General features: G+C 42.4%; 4 protein-coding genes and 1 long non-coding RNA gene across 5 annotated transcripts; 1 reads left to right on the top strand and 4 right to left on the bottom strand.

The window, feature by feature from the left end:
- Nucleotides 1-303: 303 nt before the first annotated feature.
- Nucleotides 304-2,107, bottom strand: LOC105975212 (protein ECERIFERUM 26-like). The gene is made up of 2 exons (XM_013000388.2): nt 1,618-2,107; nt 304-1,372 (listed from the first exon to the last, which is right to left on the bottom strand). The coding sequence occupies exons 1-2, from the start codon at nt 2,044-2,046 to the stop codon at nt 413-415; spliced, it is 1,389 nt and encodes a 462-aa protein (XP_012855842.2). The 5' UTR covers nt 2,047-2,107; the 3' UTR covers nt 304-412.
- A 596-nt stretch (nt 2,108-2,703) lies between these two features.
- On the top strand, nt 2,704-6,789 carry LOC148772537 (uncharacterized). Its single transcript, XR_016030335.1, has 4 exons — nt 2,704-3,142; nt 3,497-5,187; nt 5,307-6,070; nt 6,312-6,789. It is a non-coding gene; the product is annotated as an uncharacterized LOC148772537 (long non-coding RNA).
- Nucleotides 3,400-4,997, bottom strand: LOC105975218 (uncharacterized). Its single transcript, XM_013000395.2, has 4 exons — nt 4,749-4,997; nt 4,365-4,672; nt 4,081-4,291; nt 3,400-4,006 (listed from the first exon to the last, which is right to left on the bottom strand). Exons 1-4 carry the CDS (start codon nt 4,995-4,997, stop codon nt 3,506-3,508), a joined length of 1,269 nt encoding a protein of 422 aa, XP_012855849.2. The 3' UTR covers nt 3,400-3,505.
- On the bottom strand, nt 5,273-7,178 carry LOC105975221 (uncharacterized). Its single transcript, XM_088815584.1, has 4 exons — nt 6,849-7,178; nt 6,275-6,582; nt 5,948-6,158; nt 5,273-5,870 (listed from the first exon to the last, which is right to left on the bottom strand). Exons 1-4 carry the CDS (start codon nt 7,083-7,085, stop codon nt 5,370-5,372), a joined length of 1,257 nt encoding a protein of 418 aa, XP_088671710.1. The 5' UTR covers nt 7,086-7,178; the 3' UTR covers nt 5,273-5,369.
- A 1,360-nt stretch (nt 7,179-8,538) lies between these two features.
- Nucleotides 8,539-9,740, bottom strand: LOC105975216 (uncharacterized). Its single transcript, XM_088815592.1, has 3 exons — nt 9,447-9,740; nt 9,159-9,369; nt 8,539-9,072 (listed from the first exon to the last, which is right to left on the bottom strand). The coding sequence occupies exons 1-3, from the start codon at nt 9,590-9,592 to the stop codon at nt 8,569-8,571; spliced, it is 861 nt and encodes a 286-aa protein (XP_088671718.1). The 5' UTR covers nt 9,593-9,740; the 3' UTR covers nt 8,539-8,568.
- Nucleotides 9,741-13,527: the final 3,787 nt, after the last annotated feature.

The following is a 13,527-nucleotide window of genomic DNA, read 5'->3' on the forward strand; positions in this document are numbered from 1 at the left end:
ATCTCTAATTATTTTGATTTAACAATTTTTCATTTACTAATCTGAAGTTCTCTCTCTCTCTCTCTCTCTCTCTCTCTCTCTCTCTCTCTCTCTCTCATTATTTTGATTTAACAAATTTTCATTTACTAATCTGAAGCTCTCTCTCTCTCTCTCTCTCTCTCTCTCTCTCTCTCTCTCTAATTATTTTGATTTAACAAATTTTATTTTACTAATCTGAAGTTCTCACTCTCTCTGGTCACAGGCTTTAATCTGGTTTAACATCTCTTTGGTACTAAATAAGTTCATTCTATTGCAGCAAAATGATTTACCACAAAATAAATAATAATAATAAATTGAAATTGATAAATGAAAGCTAATGATAACATATAATCTTGTGCATGCATGCATGCATCCTGCAGATAAAATTAATTGATTAATTAGGGTTTTTGTTGAACCCCATCAAAATAATCGGACCAAGTTGCCGGATCAAAGAATCTTCGAGAATCTTCTCGGCTTCATCTTCCGGAAGTGTCACCGCCACCACCCGACTCTCCGGCCCATCACCGCCACCTGGCACCGGCATGACAAGTATCTGCCCGGCCCCCACACCCGGTCCGTCCATATAGTACGAAACACGAACCGGCACCACAGTTTCCTCGAAAACCGCCGAATAACAATCCACATTCTCTAAATCAACACAAATCAAATGATCATCATCACATCCACTAATCACCAACGAATTGCGATTAATCTTTTCGCTTTCCAACCACTCGATCAACTCCATCACATCTCCACCGTCCATTTCCGATACCGCCTCTTTGATCGAAGCAACCGCATCAGACAACACTTCATAATTACCATGATAACCATCCCCATGCAGTAGTACTACCTTATTGTACACCATGCAGTTTCCGAAAAAGCCCTTATCCAATCCCAACGCTTTTCGCGTATCCAAACACACCGACATGTCAACCAAACCTCGTTTCATTCCCTTTGCTCTGCTGATGCATGTCCAGAAAAGCCCGGCCAAGGCCTGGAACGGCGTGGGGCCCGGCCCGCGACCGTTTACATCGTTCGCCGTGGCGATGCATAATTTTCTCACAGTTTCTTGATTGAACTGAAGAGTGACGGTTGTAATTTGTTTTGTGTTGTTGTCTGATTTTAGAATTGGAGATAAGTTGAAGTATGATTTGTAGCGGTCGATTAAAGAAGAGTAGGGGTTGGTGTTTCGGTTTTGTATCGGCAACGGACAGAATAGGGGCGGGGATGTAATTTCGCCGATTAGGGTTGTATCAGCCCATGCTTTGATCATCATTGTTGTACAGATGGGATCACAGAGTAGACGAGTGCAGCTCAAACCAATCGCTAGTCCACCCCCTTCGAATTCAGTTATCTGCAAATTGAAAATTCAGACACGAGAAAACGAGTCTAAACAATTGATTATATAATAACAAATAAATACGTACAGCAGAACCGATAAATTAATAACCTCGCTTAAATAATAAATTCTCCCGGTTCCGATCGACTAGGTGAAAACATATTAAATTAGTAGTTCGATAATTTGATATTTCGCTAAATTAATAGAATTTCGCAATCCCAACTGTATTAATTTAAAGAGGTTTAACTGTTACCTGTTACCTGAACGTAAAAAGTAGACCAGAAATAGGGTTTGTGGAACATTTCCTCCCAATGAACAAGCTTCAGTTCTTTTTCTCTATCGACATTTTGCAGCCATTTTTCGACACTTCCTTTCATTACTTTCGCTTCCACCATTCGTAAGCCAGCGTCGTTGCATTTCACAGTCCAGTCTCCGTCGGAAGTCCTCAGCAGCCGCCCTGTGACCACCGGAAAATACGACAGCATATCGGAGATCGACTCCCGGAGCTTATCCGTCAGTTCTCCGGCCATTTCTCTGGCCGGAAAACTGTAGTAGAACACTAGGCGGATATTACTGTTTTCGTTATTTAATCGGTCAAGAACCGATAGAGGGTTGAACTGACCTGGCCGCACGGGTTTAGTGCTGACCACGGTTCGTTTGCAGATAAACGAGACTTCATTATTGGCCATTATTGAGTAATGGATCGGAATTAAAACTTTGTACTGGTTTTTTTTTCGGGTGTGATTCGTAGGCTTATTTTGTGACGAATATAAGCGGTGTTTTTATCGGTTAGGATGGGAGAAACCACCTCCTTAATTACTGGGAAATGAATTTCTCATGACCTGTTTGTTTGTTTGTTAAACTCAAATATAATTATATTATATGAATGATCATATTAAGATTAGATTTAATATGCAATAATATATTAGATTGTTTGTTAAATGATCATTAGGGTTTATGCTGTGATATAAAATGAACCGGCCGGAATTTAGTTATCGAGTATATATATGAAGGATCGGATATTTAGTCGAAACGAAACCTGAACTCCTGTCTAGCTACATTTACATATGGAGAGACAAAAATCGATCAATTAATTAACATAACGAGCACGCATGCACGAACAAGTTTTAGGACAATTGATCGATTCGTGTCACAACGGTCACTAATTAATTAAAAAAATGTCGATTTTTAGCTCTCTACTTCTGATGTTCTATTAGGAAAATGTTTATGAATTTATAAGAATAAAAGAATAATACAAGATACGGGTTTTCCGGCTCGGCCCGGCCCGGCCCGACGAGTAGATGAAAATCATGAGAATAAAACCTGGTGATAGATTATGTTATTGAACAAAACAAAGTTGTGCTGTGAGGAGAAAGAAGAGTGAAGCCCTGATCAACACTGATAATTATGCAATGTAACAGAAAGACTTAAGCTAATAATTGAATCCCAAAAAACCGACTTCAGCACGAAAAACTAAGAACTTGACAAAAGGAACCGGAGGCAAATGCCGCCCTAATTTAGAATTAATGATCTCGATAATTGCAATTAAGGAATGCAGTCTTCTTCTCCGACGAAACACGGCGAACCGGAGAGAACCTGTACCTGCTGAACCCGGTCCACGTCGACCCGGACTCCTCCCGTTTCAGCTCTGTAGCCAAGGCTTTTTGCGTGAATCCAATAATTTTGATCAAATGATTTTGTTGAGTTTGAATATAAAATATAAATCCACGCGAAAAATCTTTGACTATCAGAGAATGGAGGAATGGAGATAAGAGGTGCTTCCAGGTATGATTTGAATCGGTTTCAACTGTTTCATGTTCTCTCTCGCTCTTGAATAATTTCCCACTCGAATTTCAGTCCGATTTCCAATTACTAGTGCGCAATTAGTTTGGTAATCGTTCGAAATCAAAATCTTAGGGTTAGTGTAATTTCCGATTTTTAATTTTTTTTGTTTACATTCTCCAAAAATAAGAGTTTTTAGCTTTTTTCACTTTATATGAAACAGAGATAATTTTTTTGAATTTTACTGAGAACTGATCTAATTTGTTCATAGAACTTGCAATTTTACTCCATGAAGATCGATTTTTTTTTTTCTCATGTGTTATTTGGTACACATTTATTGAATATTTCATACTGTAGAAAACACCATCACATCAGTATGGATGGAATATCATTGAAATAAGGCATACCCCCAAGCTGCAGATGTTTGCTTTCTTCCGAACTCGCCGCCATTGGATCGAAGAACTCCCGATCAGAAATGGGCAGACGTTGCTTTATCTGCCCCAATCTCCTCGAGAAAAGAACTTGCTCTCTAGCCACCGGTAACCTAATCGACTGATACTCTTCGAGAGCAGAGCCAAGATTCTCGGGACCCCACTTCTCGAGGCACTTGCCCAGCACTGCAGCATCAAGCACCGACATGTTTGTTGCTCTTGCACCGTGAGGAGTTATCGGGTGAGCCGCATCTCCCACAAGAACCACATTGTCCCAATACAACCGCTCTAACGGCTCGCTGTCGTATATCGCATTCAAGAAGGGCTCTTTTGTGTCTCGCATCAGTTTCACCAGTTCAGGTATCCACACTTTCTCCGCTGCTTCGTACATATTATCGATCATGCCGCGGCTTACTTTTGTTGTGAGCGAGTTTCCCTGAGGTGATTTAGATGTTGATCATCGATATATGTGATTTTTTAATACCGGAAGTAGTTGAACATGTTATTTACCTTCAAATCTGGCTCTTGTTGATTGAGATACCAAATCCAGTTGATCCTTTTGTTGATTAATTCGTAAAGAATGGCATGCCCTTCCGAACCCAAGTCGAAATAATCGCAGTTTCCCAGATCAGGGTATGCCTTCTTGAGTTGCTTCACTGTTTCCGAGTTCTGATTTTTCGAATAATCGAGGACCCCTCTCCATGCACAGTAGCCTGAATATCTATAATAACAAATTTGGTTTATTTCAACATCTACATGTATGTATGTATAGAAGTTGGTAGATTGAATAGTACCTGAGTTTGTGGTGAGGAAGAAAACATTTACGAACTGAAGAACGGCAACCGTCAGCACCGACAAGAAGATCACCGACAATATCGACAGTTTCGTCAGTTTTGAGGACTTTCACCGCCACTTTAACTGAGCTTCTGTCTTCAGATATGGAGAATGAGAGGAAAGAGTGTCCCCATAGAACAACAACTTCCGGTGGTAAAGATTTGTGGAGAAGGGTATGGAGATCAGCCCAGTGTGCTGCTGTGTAGTTATAATGTTCGTCTCTTGTCAGTGTTCGAGTAATCTTGGTTTCCGCATCTGTTGCTTGTTCCTGTAATGAAAGAAACTCATTTCTTATTACATTCATTTTTGTGGAGGAGAATTAGTCAGTAATTGATAAGACTTACATGGTCAATGGTCATGGGCATGGTGATATGCTGAAGGAGATGAGGTGGTTTAATCCATTTGGGAATGAGTTTTTGAGACACTGTATCGAGTCCAATTCCGGCACCGGTGGAGCAGCCAGTTAGGGCGGAGGTGGTCTTCTCCACCACCACCACTTCCCATCCTGCGGCAATCAGAGCGTGCGCACTGCAAATCCCCGCTATGCTGCCGCCCACAATCACCGCCTTCCCCTTTTTCCGGTTCTCAATCATCTCTTTGTGTGTGTGTGTGTGTGTGTGTGTTTGTTTGCCTTTTTCGGATGGCAATTACTTTATAATAACAATTAGTTAGACGAGAGAAGATGCTGGAATAATTGTGCAATTATAGATGTTTGGTGAATGTCAATCACGTGGGGACAATTAGGCCTGCAAAATGTGGTCCGACATTGGAATAGCGACACCGGTAATAGATCTTTTGTTTTTTTCCTCTGAATTAGCCAGTGTTGAATTTGGTTTTCGCTTACTCTCAAATTCTGAGAAATTTTACATGGACTCAATTATTTGACACATGTTTATTGATAGTTGAAACACACAGATAAGAAAACTCGTGCTGGGAATACACATCCAGAGGGTGGCCCACACTTATTACATCAAAATGGATGGCATAACATTGAAATAAGGTGTATTCCTTATCTGCAGAACTTTGCTTTCTTCTTCACTTGCTGTCATAGGATCAAATATCTCCCGACCAGAGACAGGTAAGCGTTGTTTTATACGGCCCGATCTTCGTGAGTAAAGAACTTGCTCTTTAGCAACCGGCAGCCTGATAGACTGATACTCTTCGAGGGCCGAGCCAAGATTCTCCGGGCCCCACTTCTCGAGACATTTGCCCAACACTGCAGCATCGAGTATCGACATGTTGGTGGCTCTTGCACTGTGAGGCGTTATAGGGTGAGCTGCATCTCCAATCAGAACCACATTGTTCCAATAAAACTGCTCTAATGGCTCGCTATCGTATATCGCGTTCAGAAAGGGGTCTTTCGTTTCTCGCATTACGTTCACCAGTTCGGTTATCCAAACTTTCTCTGCTAATTCGTTCATTTCTTCAATCATGTCTTGGCTAACTTTCGTTGTGAGCGAATTTCCCTGAGTTTTAATGATTGAATTAATATAAGTAACGAAGAGTACAATCAGAGCGGAATATGTAAGTATTTATATGATACCTCGAAACGAGGCTCTTCTTGATTGAGATACCAAACCCAATTGAACCTTCGGTTGATTAACTCGTGAAAGACAACATGCCCTTCTGAGCCTAAGTCGAAATAACAAGAGTTACCGAGATCAAGGTAAGCTTTCTTGATTGCCTTTAGTGTTTCTGAGTTCTCGTTGTCTGAATAATCGATTACCCCTCTCCATGCACAGTAACCCGAATATCTATAATGAAAAAGATGGTTTATCTCGAACTTATTCAAAATAGCATATGTTAGAATACAATTAGCAAAGACTTGTTCCCTAAGACAAACATAAATCTGCCAAGTTTAATATAATACCGGAGTTTGTGATCAGGGAGAAAATGTTTCCGTATAGGAGAGAGGCTACCGTCAGCTGCGACAAGAAGATCGGCAACTATCTCGACAGTTTCGTCGGTTTGGAGGAGCTTAGCTACTACTTTGACCGAACTTTTATCTTCGGAAATTGACAAGGATAAGAAGAAGTGGCCCCACAAGAGAACAACCTCCGGCGGTAAGGACTCGTACAGAAGCCGATGGAGATCGGACCAGTGCACTACTTTGAAATTGAAACTCGGATCTCTTGCCAGTGTCCGACTAATGTTCTTGTTCACATCTGTTGCTTGATCCTTCAAAATAAAAAACACGGGACGATGTACATTGTACAGTAGAACCTCGATAAATTAATAACCTCGATTAAATAGTAATTTCTCTCGGTCCCGACTCGGTGAAAACGTGTTAAATTATTAACTCGATAATTTAATATAATTCGCTAAATTAATAGAATTTACCTAGTGACGACTGTATTAATTTGTAGAGGTTTAGCTGTATGAAAATTTCATGTCCATTTTGATGCGTGTGTGTGTGTATATATATATGAGAAGATTGTACTTACATACTCGACGGTCAATGGCAATGTCATGAGGTCGAGCGTTTCGGGATGTTTAAGCCATGGTTGGATGATTTTGTGGGAGAGCTTATCGAGTCCGAGTCCAGCTCCGGTGGTGCAGCTAGTTGGAGCAGACATGGTCTTCTCCAGCACCACCACTTCCCACCCTGCTGCCGACAGCGCGTGTGCGCATGACATCCCTGCTATGCTCCCTCCCACCACCACCGCCTTTCCCTGCTTCATCTCTCTCTCTCTCTCTCTCTCTCTCTCTCTCTCTATCTCTTGTGTGTGTGTGTGTGTGTGTGTGTTTGAAGTGTAAAGGCTCCAAACTATATAATGTTTCCAATGATTAGTTTTTTATTTAGATTCATTTTTAATAATACCACGGGAATCAGTAATTGGGATCCTTTGACTATACATATATATATATATATATTACGATCCTGTGATTTCATTGCTCTCAGCAACGTGAATTATTTTATTAATTTACAATTATATTCCGTATCAATTAGATCAAATGTCATTTTTTTTCAAATCTTTTTATAGAAACTTAAGATTTAAGAAGCCTATAGTCAAATCTTTTTTTCAAATGTCATTATTGTTTGTGTGTGTCTGTGCGCGCGTGCATCGATTTTCATGTTACTTTCTCCTCGATTCCTTCAGAAGCTGATATTTAATTGTGATTTTTCTAATGGTAGTATTATTTTTTATTGCTCTGATTTCTAAACATTTCAGAACAATAGCATGTGAGAGCCTTAATTGTGGGTTGGTGTGGCAAATTGTTGGACCAGATCGAATTTTGACCGGATCCATAATCGATCCACGGTGGACCGGACTAGAATCATATTTGGACTGGATCCAACACGAAAAATCGATCAAATTAAGGATAAATCGGTGAAAAAGAAAATATGAAACGTTTTTAGTGTCGAATCGAGCATCTTATTATATATATAGTCCATATTTAAATGAACTACATACCATCGTCGTGATAAGGAAAACACTGTCACATCTAGGGATGGAACTGGGTTGGGTCGGTCGATTACCAGCCTAAAAACCGACCCATCCGTCAAACCATTTTTGCTTAAATTTGAAAACCGTTGCTGACCCAGCCTTTGTGGGTCGGTTGATGGTTGGCAACCGAATATTTGGTTCCGGAATGGGTTGGTTGAGGGTTTATACCCGCTACCTAATTTACTTAAAAAAATTCAAATTTTGGAGTAAAAATATCACATTTTGCCTAATGCCACGGTGGGATCATTATTTATCAGTTCAAAATAATTAATAACAATTTAACGAAAAAATATAATTAGAAAATTCAAAGTAATTTCAAACATGCACAAGAGATTTAGTGGAATTTTATGGCTTTTTGTTTAAGTTTGGACATAAATAGACTGTTGAAGATTTAGGTCAATTTTTTTTCCTTTGTTAATTTTTTAAAATTTAAAATACTAATTATTTTGATAATTTCAATAACCACTTAAGAAAACACTGCCTTTATTTTATATTTTTAATAAAATTTTAATAGTATAGTTGGATAACCGATAATTATCGGTCAACCAACTTTTGATAATATTAGAAACCACCAACTGACCCATTATAGATGGGTTGGTTGAAATTTTCGACCCGATCCAATGGGTCGGTTAAAAATTGATTATCTGCCTAAAAATATGGTCGGTAATGGGTCGGTTGGTGGATAAAAACCAACCCAGTCCCAGCCCTAGTCACATCACATCAATATGGATGGCACACCATTGTGATAAGGTATGTTTTTCAGCTGCAGCACTTTGCATTCTTCTTCACTCGCTGTCGTAGGATCGAATATCTCACGGCCAGAAACGGGCAAACGCTGCTTTATACGGCCCAAACTTCGTGAGAAGAGAACTTGCTCTTTAGCCACTGGCAGCCTAATAGACTGATATTCTTCGAGGGCCTGGCCCAGATTCTGCGGGCCCCACTTCTCGAGGCATTTGCCCAGCACTGCAGAATCGAGTATCGACATGTTTGTGCTTCTTGCACCGTGAGGAGTTATCGGATGAGCTGCATCTCCTATCAGAACCACATTGTTGTTCCAGTACAACTGCCCTAACGGCTCGCTATCGTATATCGCGTTCAGAAAGGGCACTTTCGTTTCTCGCATTACTTTCACCAGTTCAGGTATCCACACTTTCTCTGCTAGTTCGTACATATTCTCGATCATGTCGTGGCTAACTTTTGTGGTGAGCGAATTCCTCTGAATCAATATATAAGATAAGAGCAAGATTAGATGGTTGTTGATTTCGATTTTTGAACGAAGAATGAAGTTTTTATTTTAAATACCTGAAAAGTGGGCTCTTGTTGATTAAGATACCAAACCCAATTGATCCTTCGGTTGATTAGCTCGTGAAGGACAACATGCCCTTCCGAGCCCAAGTCAAAATAACAAGACTTTCCAAGATCCAGGTATGCCTTCTTGATTGCCTTTAGTGTTTCCGAGTTTTCATTGTCTGAATAATCGACTACCCCTCTCCACGCACAGTAACCTGAATATCTATTATAATGAAAAAGGTGGTTTATTACAGAGAAACAGCTACATAGTATATACATAAATACAACACAGTTGAATACCTGAGTTTGTGATCGGGAAGAAAATGTTTTCGTACAGAAGAAAGGCTGCCATCAGCTCCAACAAGAAGATCGCAAACTATCTCGACAGTTTCATTGGTTTGGAGCAATTTAGCTACCACTTTGACAGAACTTTTATCTTCAGACATGGACAAGGACAAGAACAAGTGCCCCCATAGAACAACCTCGGATGGTAAGGATTCGTACAGAAGCCTATGTAGATCGGACCAGTGCACTACTTTGAAATTGAAATCCGGGTCTTTTGCCAGTGTCCGAGTACCATTCTTGCTCCCTGATGATGCTAAAATATTGCTCACCTAGGGTAGTATAGAAAACGAGCTGGGAGAGCAAAGCTGATCAGTAGCTAGTCAATTCGATGTTCCTGAGGTCCCTACAAAACAAGTACACGTGAACTAAGCCGGGGGTTGATCCGGCGGAAACCCCTCCGACGCTCAAGTCAGATGTATGGATCGTAGAGAGAGTAGAGAGAATAAAACTTGAGGTGAATTGTCAATAATGAGAACGTACCTTTTCGAATGAATAAAATATCTATTTATATATCGTTGAATGGGTTGGGCTTACTTTGTTGGGCCCAAGCCTTATTTTGAAGGAGCTTGGGCTTTCGTGTAATGGGCCTAATTGGTATATAAATTTGAGGGCCCATTGGGCCGGCCCATTTAGGTATATCATTAAGCCCCCCAACTCTCGGTTCGAGACGGGGACTTGTCTAGAGGTATCCGGGTCGTGTCGAGAGTTAATTGCGTCGTCTATTGAATTGTTTCCGTTGGTGGTGAAATAATTCCTTAATTTAAATAAGGGATTATTGTATTTATTTGGCAGCCAGGTATATATTTAAGGGTTTTAAATAATATACTAGGGCCAGATAAATAGACTCCTTTTGCGGTGGAAAGCGTTAAAGTTCAGCTCCTACGAAATATATATGGGTATGTATTTTTAATTCTCGATCTTCTTCTGTGCTATTCTTCTCTTGAAAAATATTTCTTGCGGTAGAGTAGAAAATCTGTTGTTTTCTTGATTGCTTCTCTGGGGAAAAATATTTCTGATGTCGAACTCGGGTAATTCGAAATCTTTGCGAATTAAACTTCGAGATCCGGTTGGAGGGGGCAGGAAAACTTTTGGGACGGTGGGTGTGGAACGCGAGAAACTTGTGGTATCGGGTGCGGAAATCGGATCCGCAGTAGAAGATGCACGGAATTTTGTGCAGATGAGGGAGAAAAGGGGGGCTGCTGCTGGCTTGAGCCGCGCCGGAAGCCGGGTAAATATGTGTGTGGGCGCGCGCGTCGAGGCGGCTTTGGAGCCGAGAAGAGCTGATGAGCCACCGGCTTGCACGAAGAGCGAGGAGAGAGGAGAGAGAAACAGCAGGCCACGTGGGCCTGCTGCGGCTGAAGGCGCGTCGGAGGTGGGGCAACGCGCGCGCGGGATTGGATCGTGTCCCGACGCGCGCGTGTTGGTTGGTGGCAGTGGCAGTGATGACGCGCGCGCGCTGCCCAATCAAGGGGCGCGTGCGCGCGCGTCGGTGGCGGATGGTGAGGGCGGTGATGACGCGCGCGCGCTGCCCAATGTGGGCGCGCGTACGCGCGCGTCGCTGGAGTGTTTCGGGGCGCGTGAGCGCGCGTGTGTGGCTGGGGAAGAGCCACGTGGGCTAGCTGTACTGGGGGACGCGCGCGCGCGTGGTTCAGCCCCTTTTGGGGTCGCGCGCGCGCGTGAGGGCGCGTGTGAAGTTGGTTTCGGGCTCGGTTCGCGCGAAATTAACGGGCAAATTTCCGAGGGTGCTAATGTGCGTGATGTTTTACATGGGGAAAGTTTTGGTCGGCGAGAAATCATTGAATCGTGGAGTGACGATGTAGAAGTGCATAAGGATATTACTATTCCCCCTACCGTTGATGAAGTGGGTTCTAGTAGACGTCATTATAGGCGTCAAGTCGTGGATTTTGGGAGTGATAGCGATGATTCTAACCAATCGCCTTCGCCGAGTGAACATGCGGTGGCGAGTAGTGAAGTTGAGCCGATGGTCGAGGAGGAGGAGGAAGATGATATTCCGCTGGGTGATGTTGAGGTTGATAGTAGAAGGCAAAAGAAAAAGAAACTAATTAATTTGGACTTAGTTGATTTTGATAGTGTGTTGACGGAAGAGCATCTGCACTCTATTCGTCGTTTATCTGGAGCGCCAAGTAATGTTGAGTTGTTGTTGCCTCAGAAGGGTGACCGTTTGTATTCGCCACCCGATGGATTTCATACGGTGTTTTTGGGTTACTTGACGTGTACATCTCAGATTACACCGCATCCGACCTTGTTGAAGGTTTGCGAGGAATTTAAGATAGGGTACAGTCAGTTAACGCCGACTGCAGTTCTTACGTTCGAGGCGTTTCACCATAGGTTGTCTTTAGTTGGTTTGCCTATGACCGTGAGTTTGTTCAAGGCGTTATTTACGTTACATCGTCCCAATATGACGCCTTTCTTTTGTTTTCATCCTCGCGTTCCTTATCGATTCGTGAAGAGTGTGAAGTTATCTTTGGGGAAATGGAAGACCCATTTTTTTTATGTGAGGGCTCCCACTTTTGAAGTTCCTGTTGTTTGGAATCCTTCGTGCGAGAGTTTCACGATAACTGCGAATATGGCGAAAAGGATTGAAGAGTCGGGATTGTGTGACGTGGAATTTGACCCGAGGGTTTTAATACCAAAGCCGAAGGGTCAGCGCTGTATATCCTTTTGTTGCCTTGACTTGTGTTTTTTATTTTTTTTTATTTTGTTTTTTGTAGTTCTGTGGTAGTATATACCTCATGTCTCTTATGTGTTTGTTATCTTTTGTAGATGGGGGTATCACCTTTGCGGCACTTCAAGCTAAAGCGAATAAGACGTCGAAGAAGGCATCGAAGAAGGTGCCTTCTACGTTGGGAGGTTCTTCAAGTGGTTTGCTGCGTGAGGAGGTCTATGTAGAAATTCCTCGAGTTGTCGCAGATGACCGTAGCAGTGCTGGCGAAGTGGAGGGACGTCCACTGACGAAGGTTCGTGGCAATGGAAAGAGGGTGGATACTGAGTATGTGGCTGTTCCTAAGCGTCCACGGGTAGACCCAGAGGAGACTTATGCTTTCCATGGTGGAGGAGGGAAACAACTGTTTACTTATGGCGTAAACCGCGATGGTAAGGAGTCGTACTGGGATGTGTCGGACTATGATTTGCCGATGTTGAGTACCGAGGGTTTCGTTCGGGAGTATGATCGTGCTCGGATGTCTGGTAAGGGTCCTTCTCATATGCTAGAGTTAGCTGGTGGAGACATATGTCGGGTGAGTCCTTGTTTATTTAAAATCATATTAAGTGTCATTTCCCCTCTTCTTTGTGTAAATTTTTTTTTTTTTTTTTTTTTTTTTTTTTCAGTTGGTAGCGACTTGGAGATATCTCATGGAGCACGGTAAGAATGTGGAGGCTAGGGAGGAGGAGGAGAGGGCTCGTAGTCAAGCGCGTGAGGATGAATTTCTAAGCCAGTTGGAGGTAGCGCGGTCTGATCTTGCTCTACGCTCGGAAGAGCTTGCTCGGCGCACAGAGGAGCTTGCTGAGAAGACAGAGGAGCTCGAGGTTATTCGAAGTGAAGCGAAGGCATATAAGGATGATGTTCATAAGTTGAACGTATGCTACGACCAGCTCAAAGAGAAATATGAAGTTGAAAAGGCGACGGGGAAGAGGTTCCTCACGACATCAGGTGGTGTGGCTTATAAGGAGTCCATCGTGGAGGAAACCAAGGCTAGCTTCCGAGGTAGTGACGAGTGTACAACTATGATTGAGGAGCACGCATTGGCTGTGGTTTATAAGCCAGTAGTGCGCGCTTGTCGCAAATATCTGCGCGATGCGGGTGGTATCAGCGAGAAAGTGATTCGTGGGATGGAAGCTGGCATATCCGATGAAGAGGAAGATGAGGTAAATGTCAATGGGACGGGCACGGAGCTCGTGAATGATATGGTTGCGGATGACTCCATTGTGGGTACGTCTTCCGCTCGCGGTAGGGGAGTTTAGATTTATTTGCTAGAGTAGTTAACTTTCCCCCCCTTTTTTTTTTATTTTTGATATG

The sequence above is a fragment of the Erythranthe guttata genome, chromosome 1 (genome assembly GCF_056151865.1).
Source record: "Erythranthe guttata isolate IM_541 chromosome 1, IM_541, whole genome shotgun sequence".
Classification (NCBI taxonomy): domain Eukaryota; kingdom Viridiplantae; phylum Streptophyta; class Magnoliopsida; order Lamiales; family Phrymaceae; genus Erythranthe; species Erythranthe guttata.

Coding starts and splice junctions, on each gene's coding strand:
- LOC105975212 (XM_013000388.2), bottom strand. CDS start 2,046: ATGGCCAATAATGAAGTCTCGTTTATCTGCAAACGAACCGTGGTCAGC. Junction 1,373..1,617: donor GGTCTACTTTTTACGTTCAG/GTAACAGGTAAC, acceptor TTCAATTTGCAG/ATAACTGAATTCGAAGGGGG.
- LOC105975221 (XM_088815584.1), bottom strand. CDS start 7,085: ATGAAGCAGGGAAAGGCGGTGGTGGTGGGAGGGAGCATAGCAGGGATG. Junction 6,583..6,848: donor TGCCATTGACCGTCGAGTAT/GTAAGTACAATC, acceptor TTTATTTTGAAG/GATCAAGCAACAGATGTGAA. Junction 5,871..5,947: donor AAGAAGAGCCTCGTTTCGAG/GTATCATATAAA, acceptor ATTAAAACTCAG/GGAAATTCGCTCACAACGAA.
- LOC105975216 (XM_088815592.1), bottom strand. CDS start 9,592: ATGTCTGAAGATAAAAGTTCTGTCAAAGTGGTAGCTAAATTGCTCCAA. Junction 9,370..9,446: donor CTTCCCGATCACAAACTCAG/GTATTCAACTGT, acceptor TCATTATAATAG/ATATTCAGGTTACTGTGCGT. Junction 9,073..9,158: donor AACAAGAGCCCACTTTTCAG/GTATTTAAAATA, acceptor ATATTGATTCAG/AGGAATTCGCTCACCACAAA.
- LOC105975218 (XM_013000395.2), bottom strand. CDS start 4,997: ATGATTGAGAACCGGAAAAAGGGGAAGGCGGTGATTGTGGGCGGCAGC. Junction 4,292..4,364: donor CTTCCTCACCACAAACTCAG/GTACTATTCAAT, acceptor TTGTTATTATAG/ATATTCAGGCTACTGTGCAT. Junction 4,007..4,080: donor AACAAGAGCCAGATTTGAAG/GTAAATAACATG, acceptor AAATCACCTCAG/GGAAACTCGCTCACAACAAA.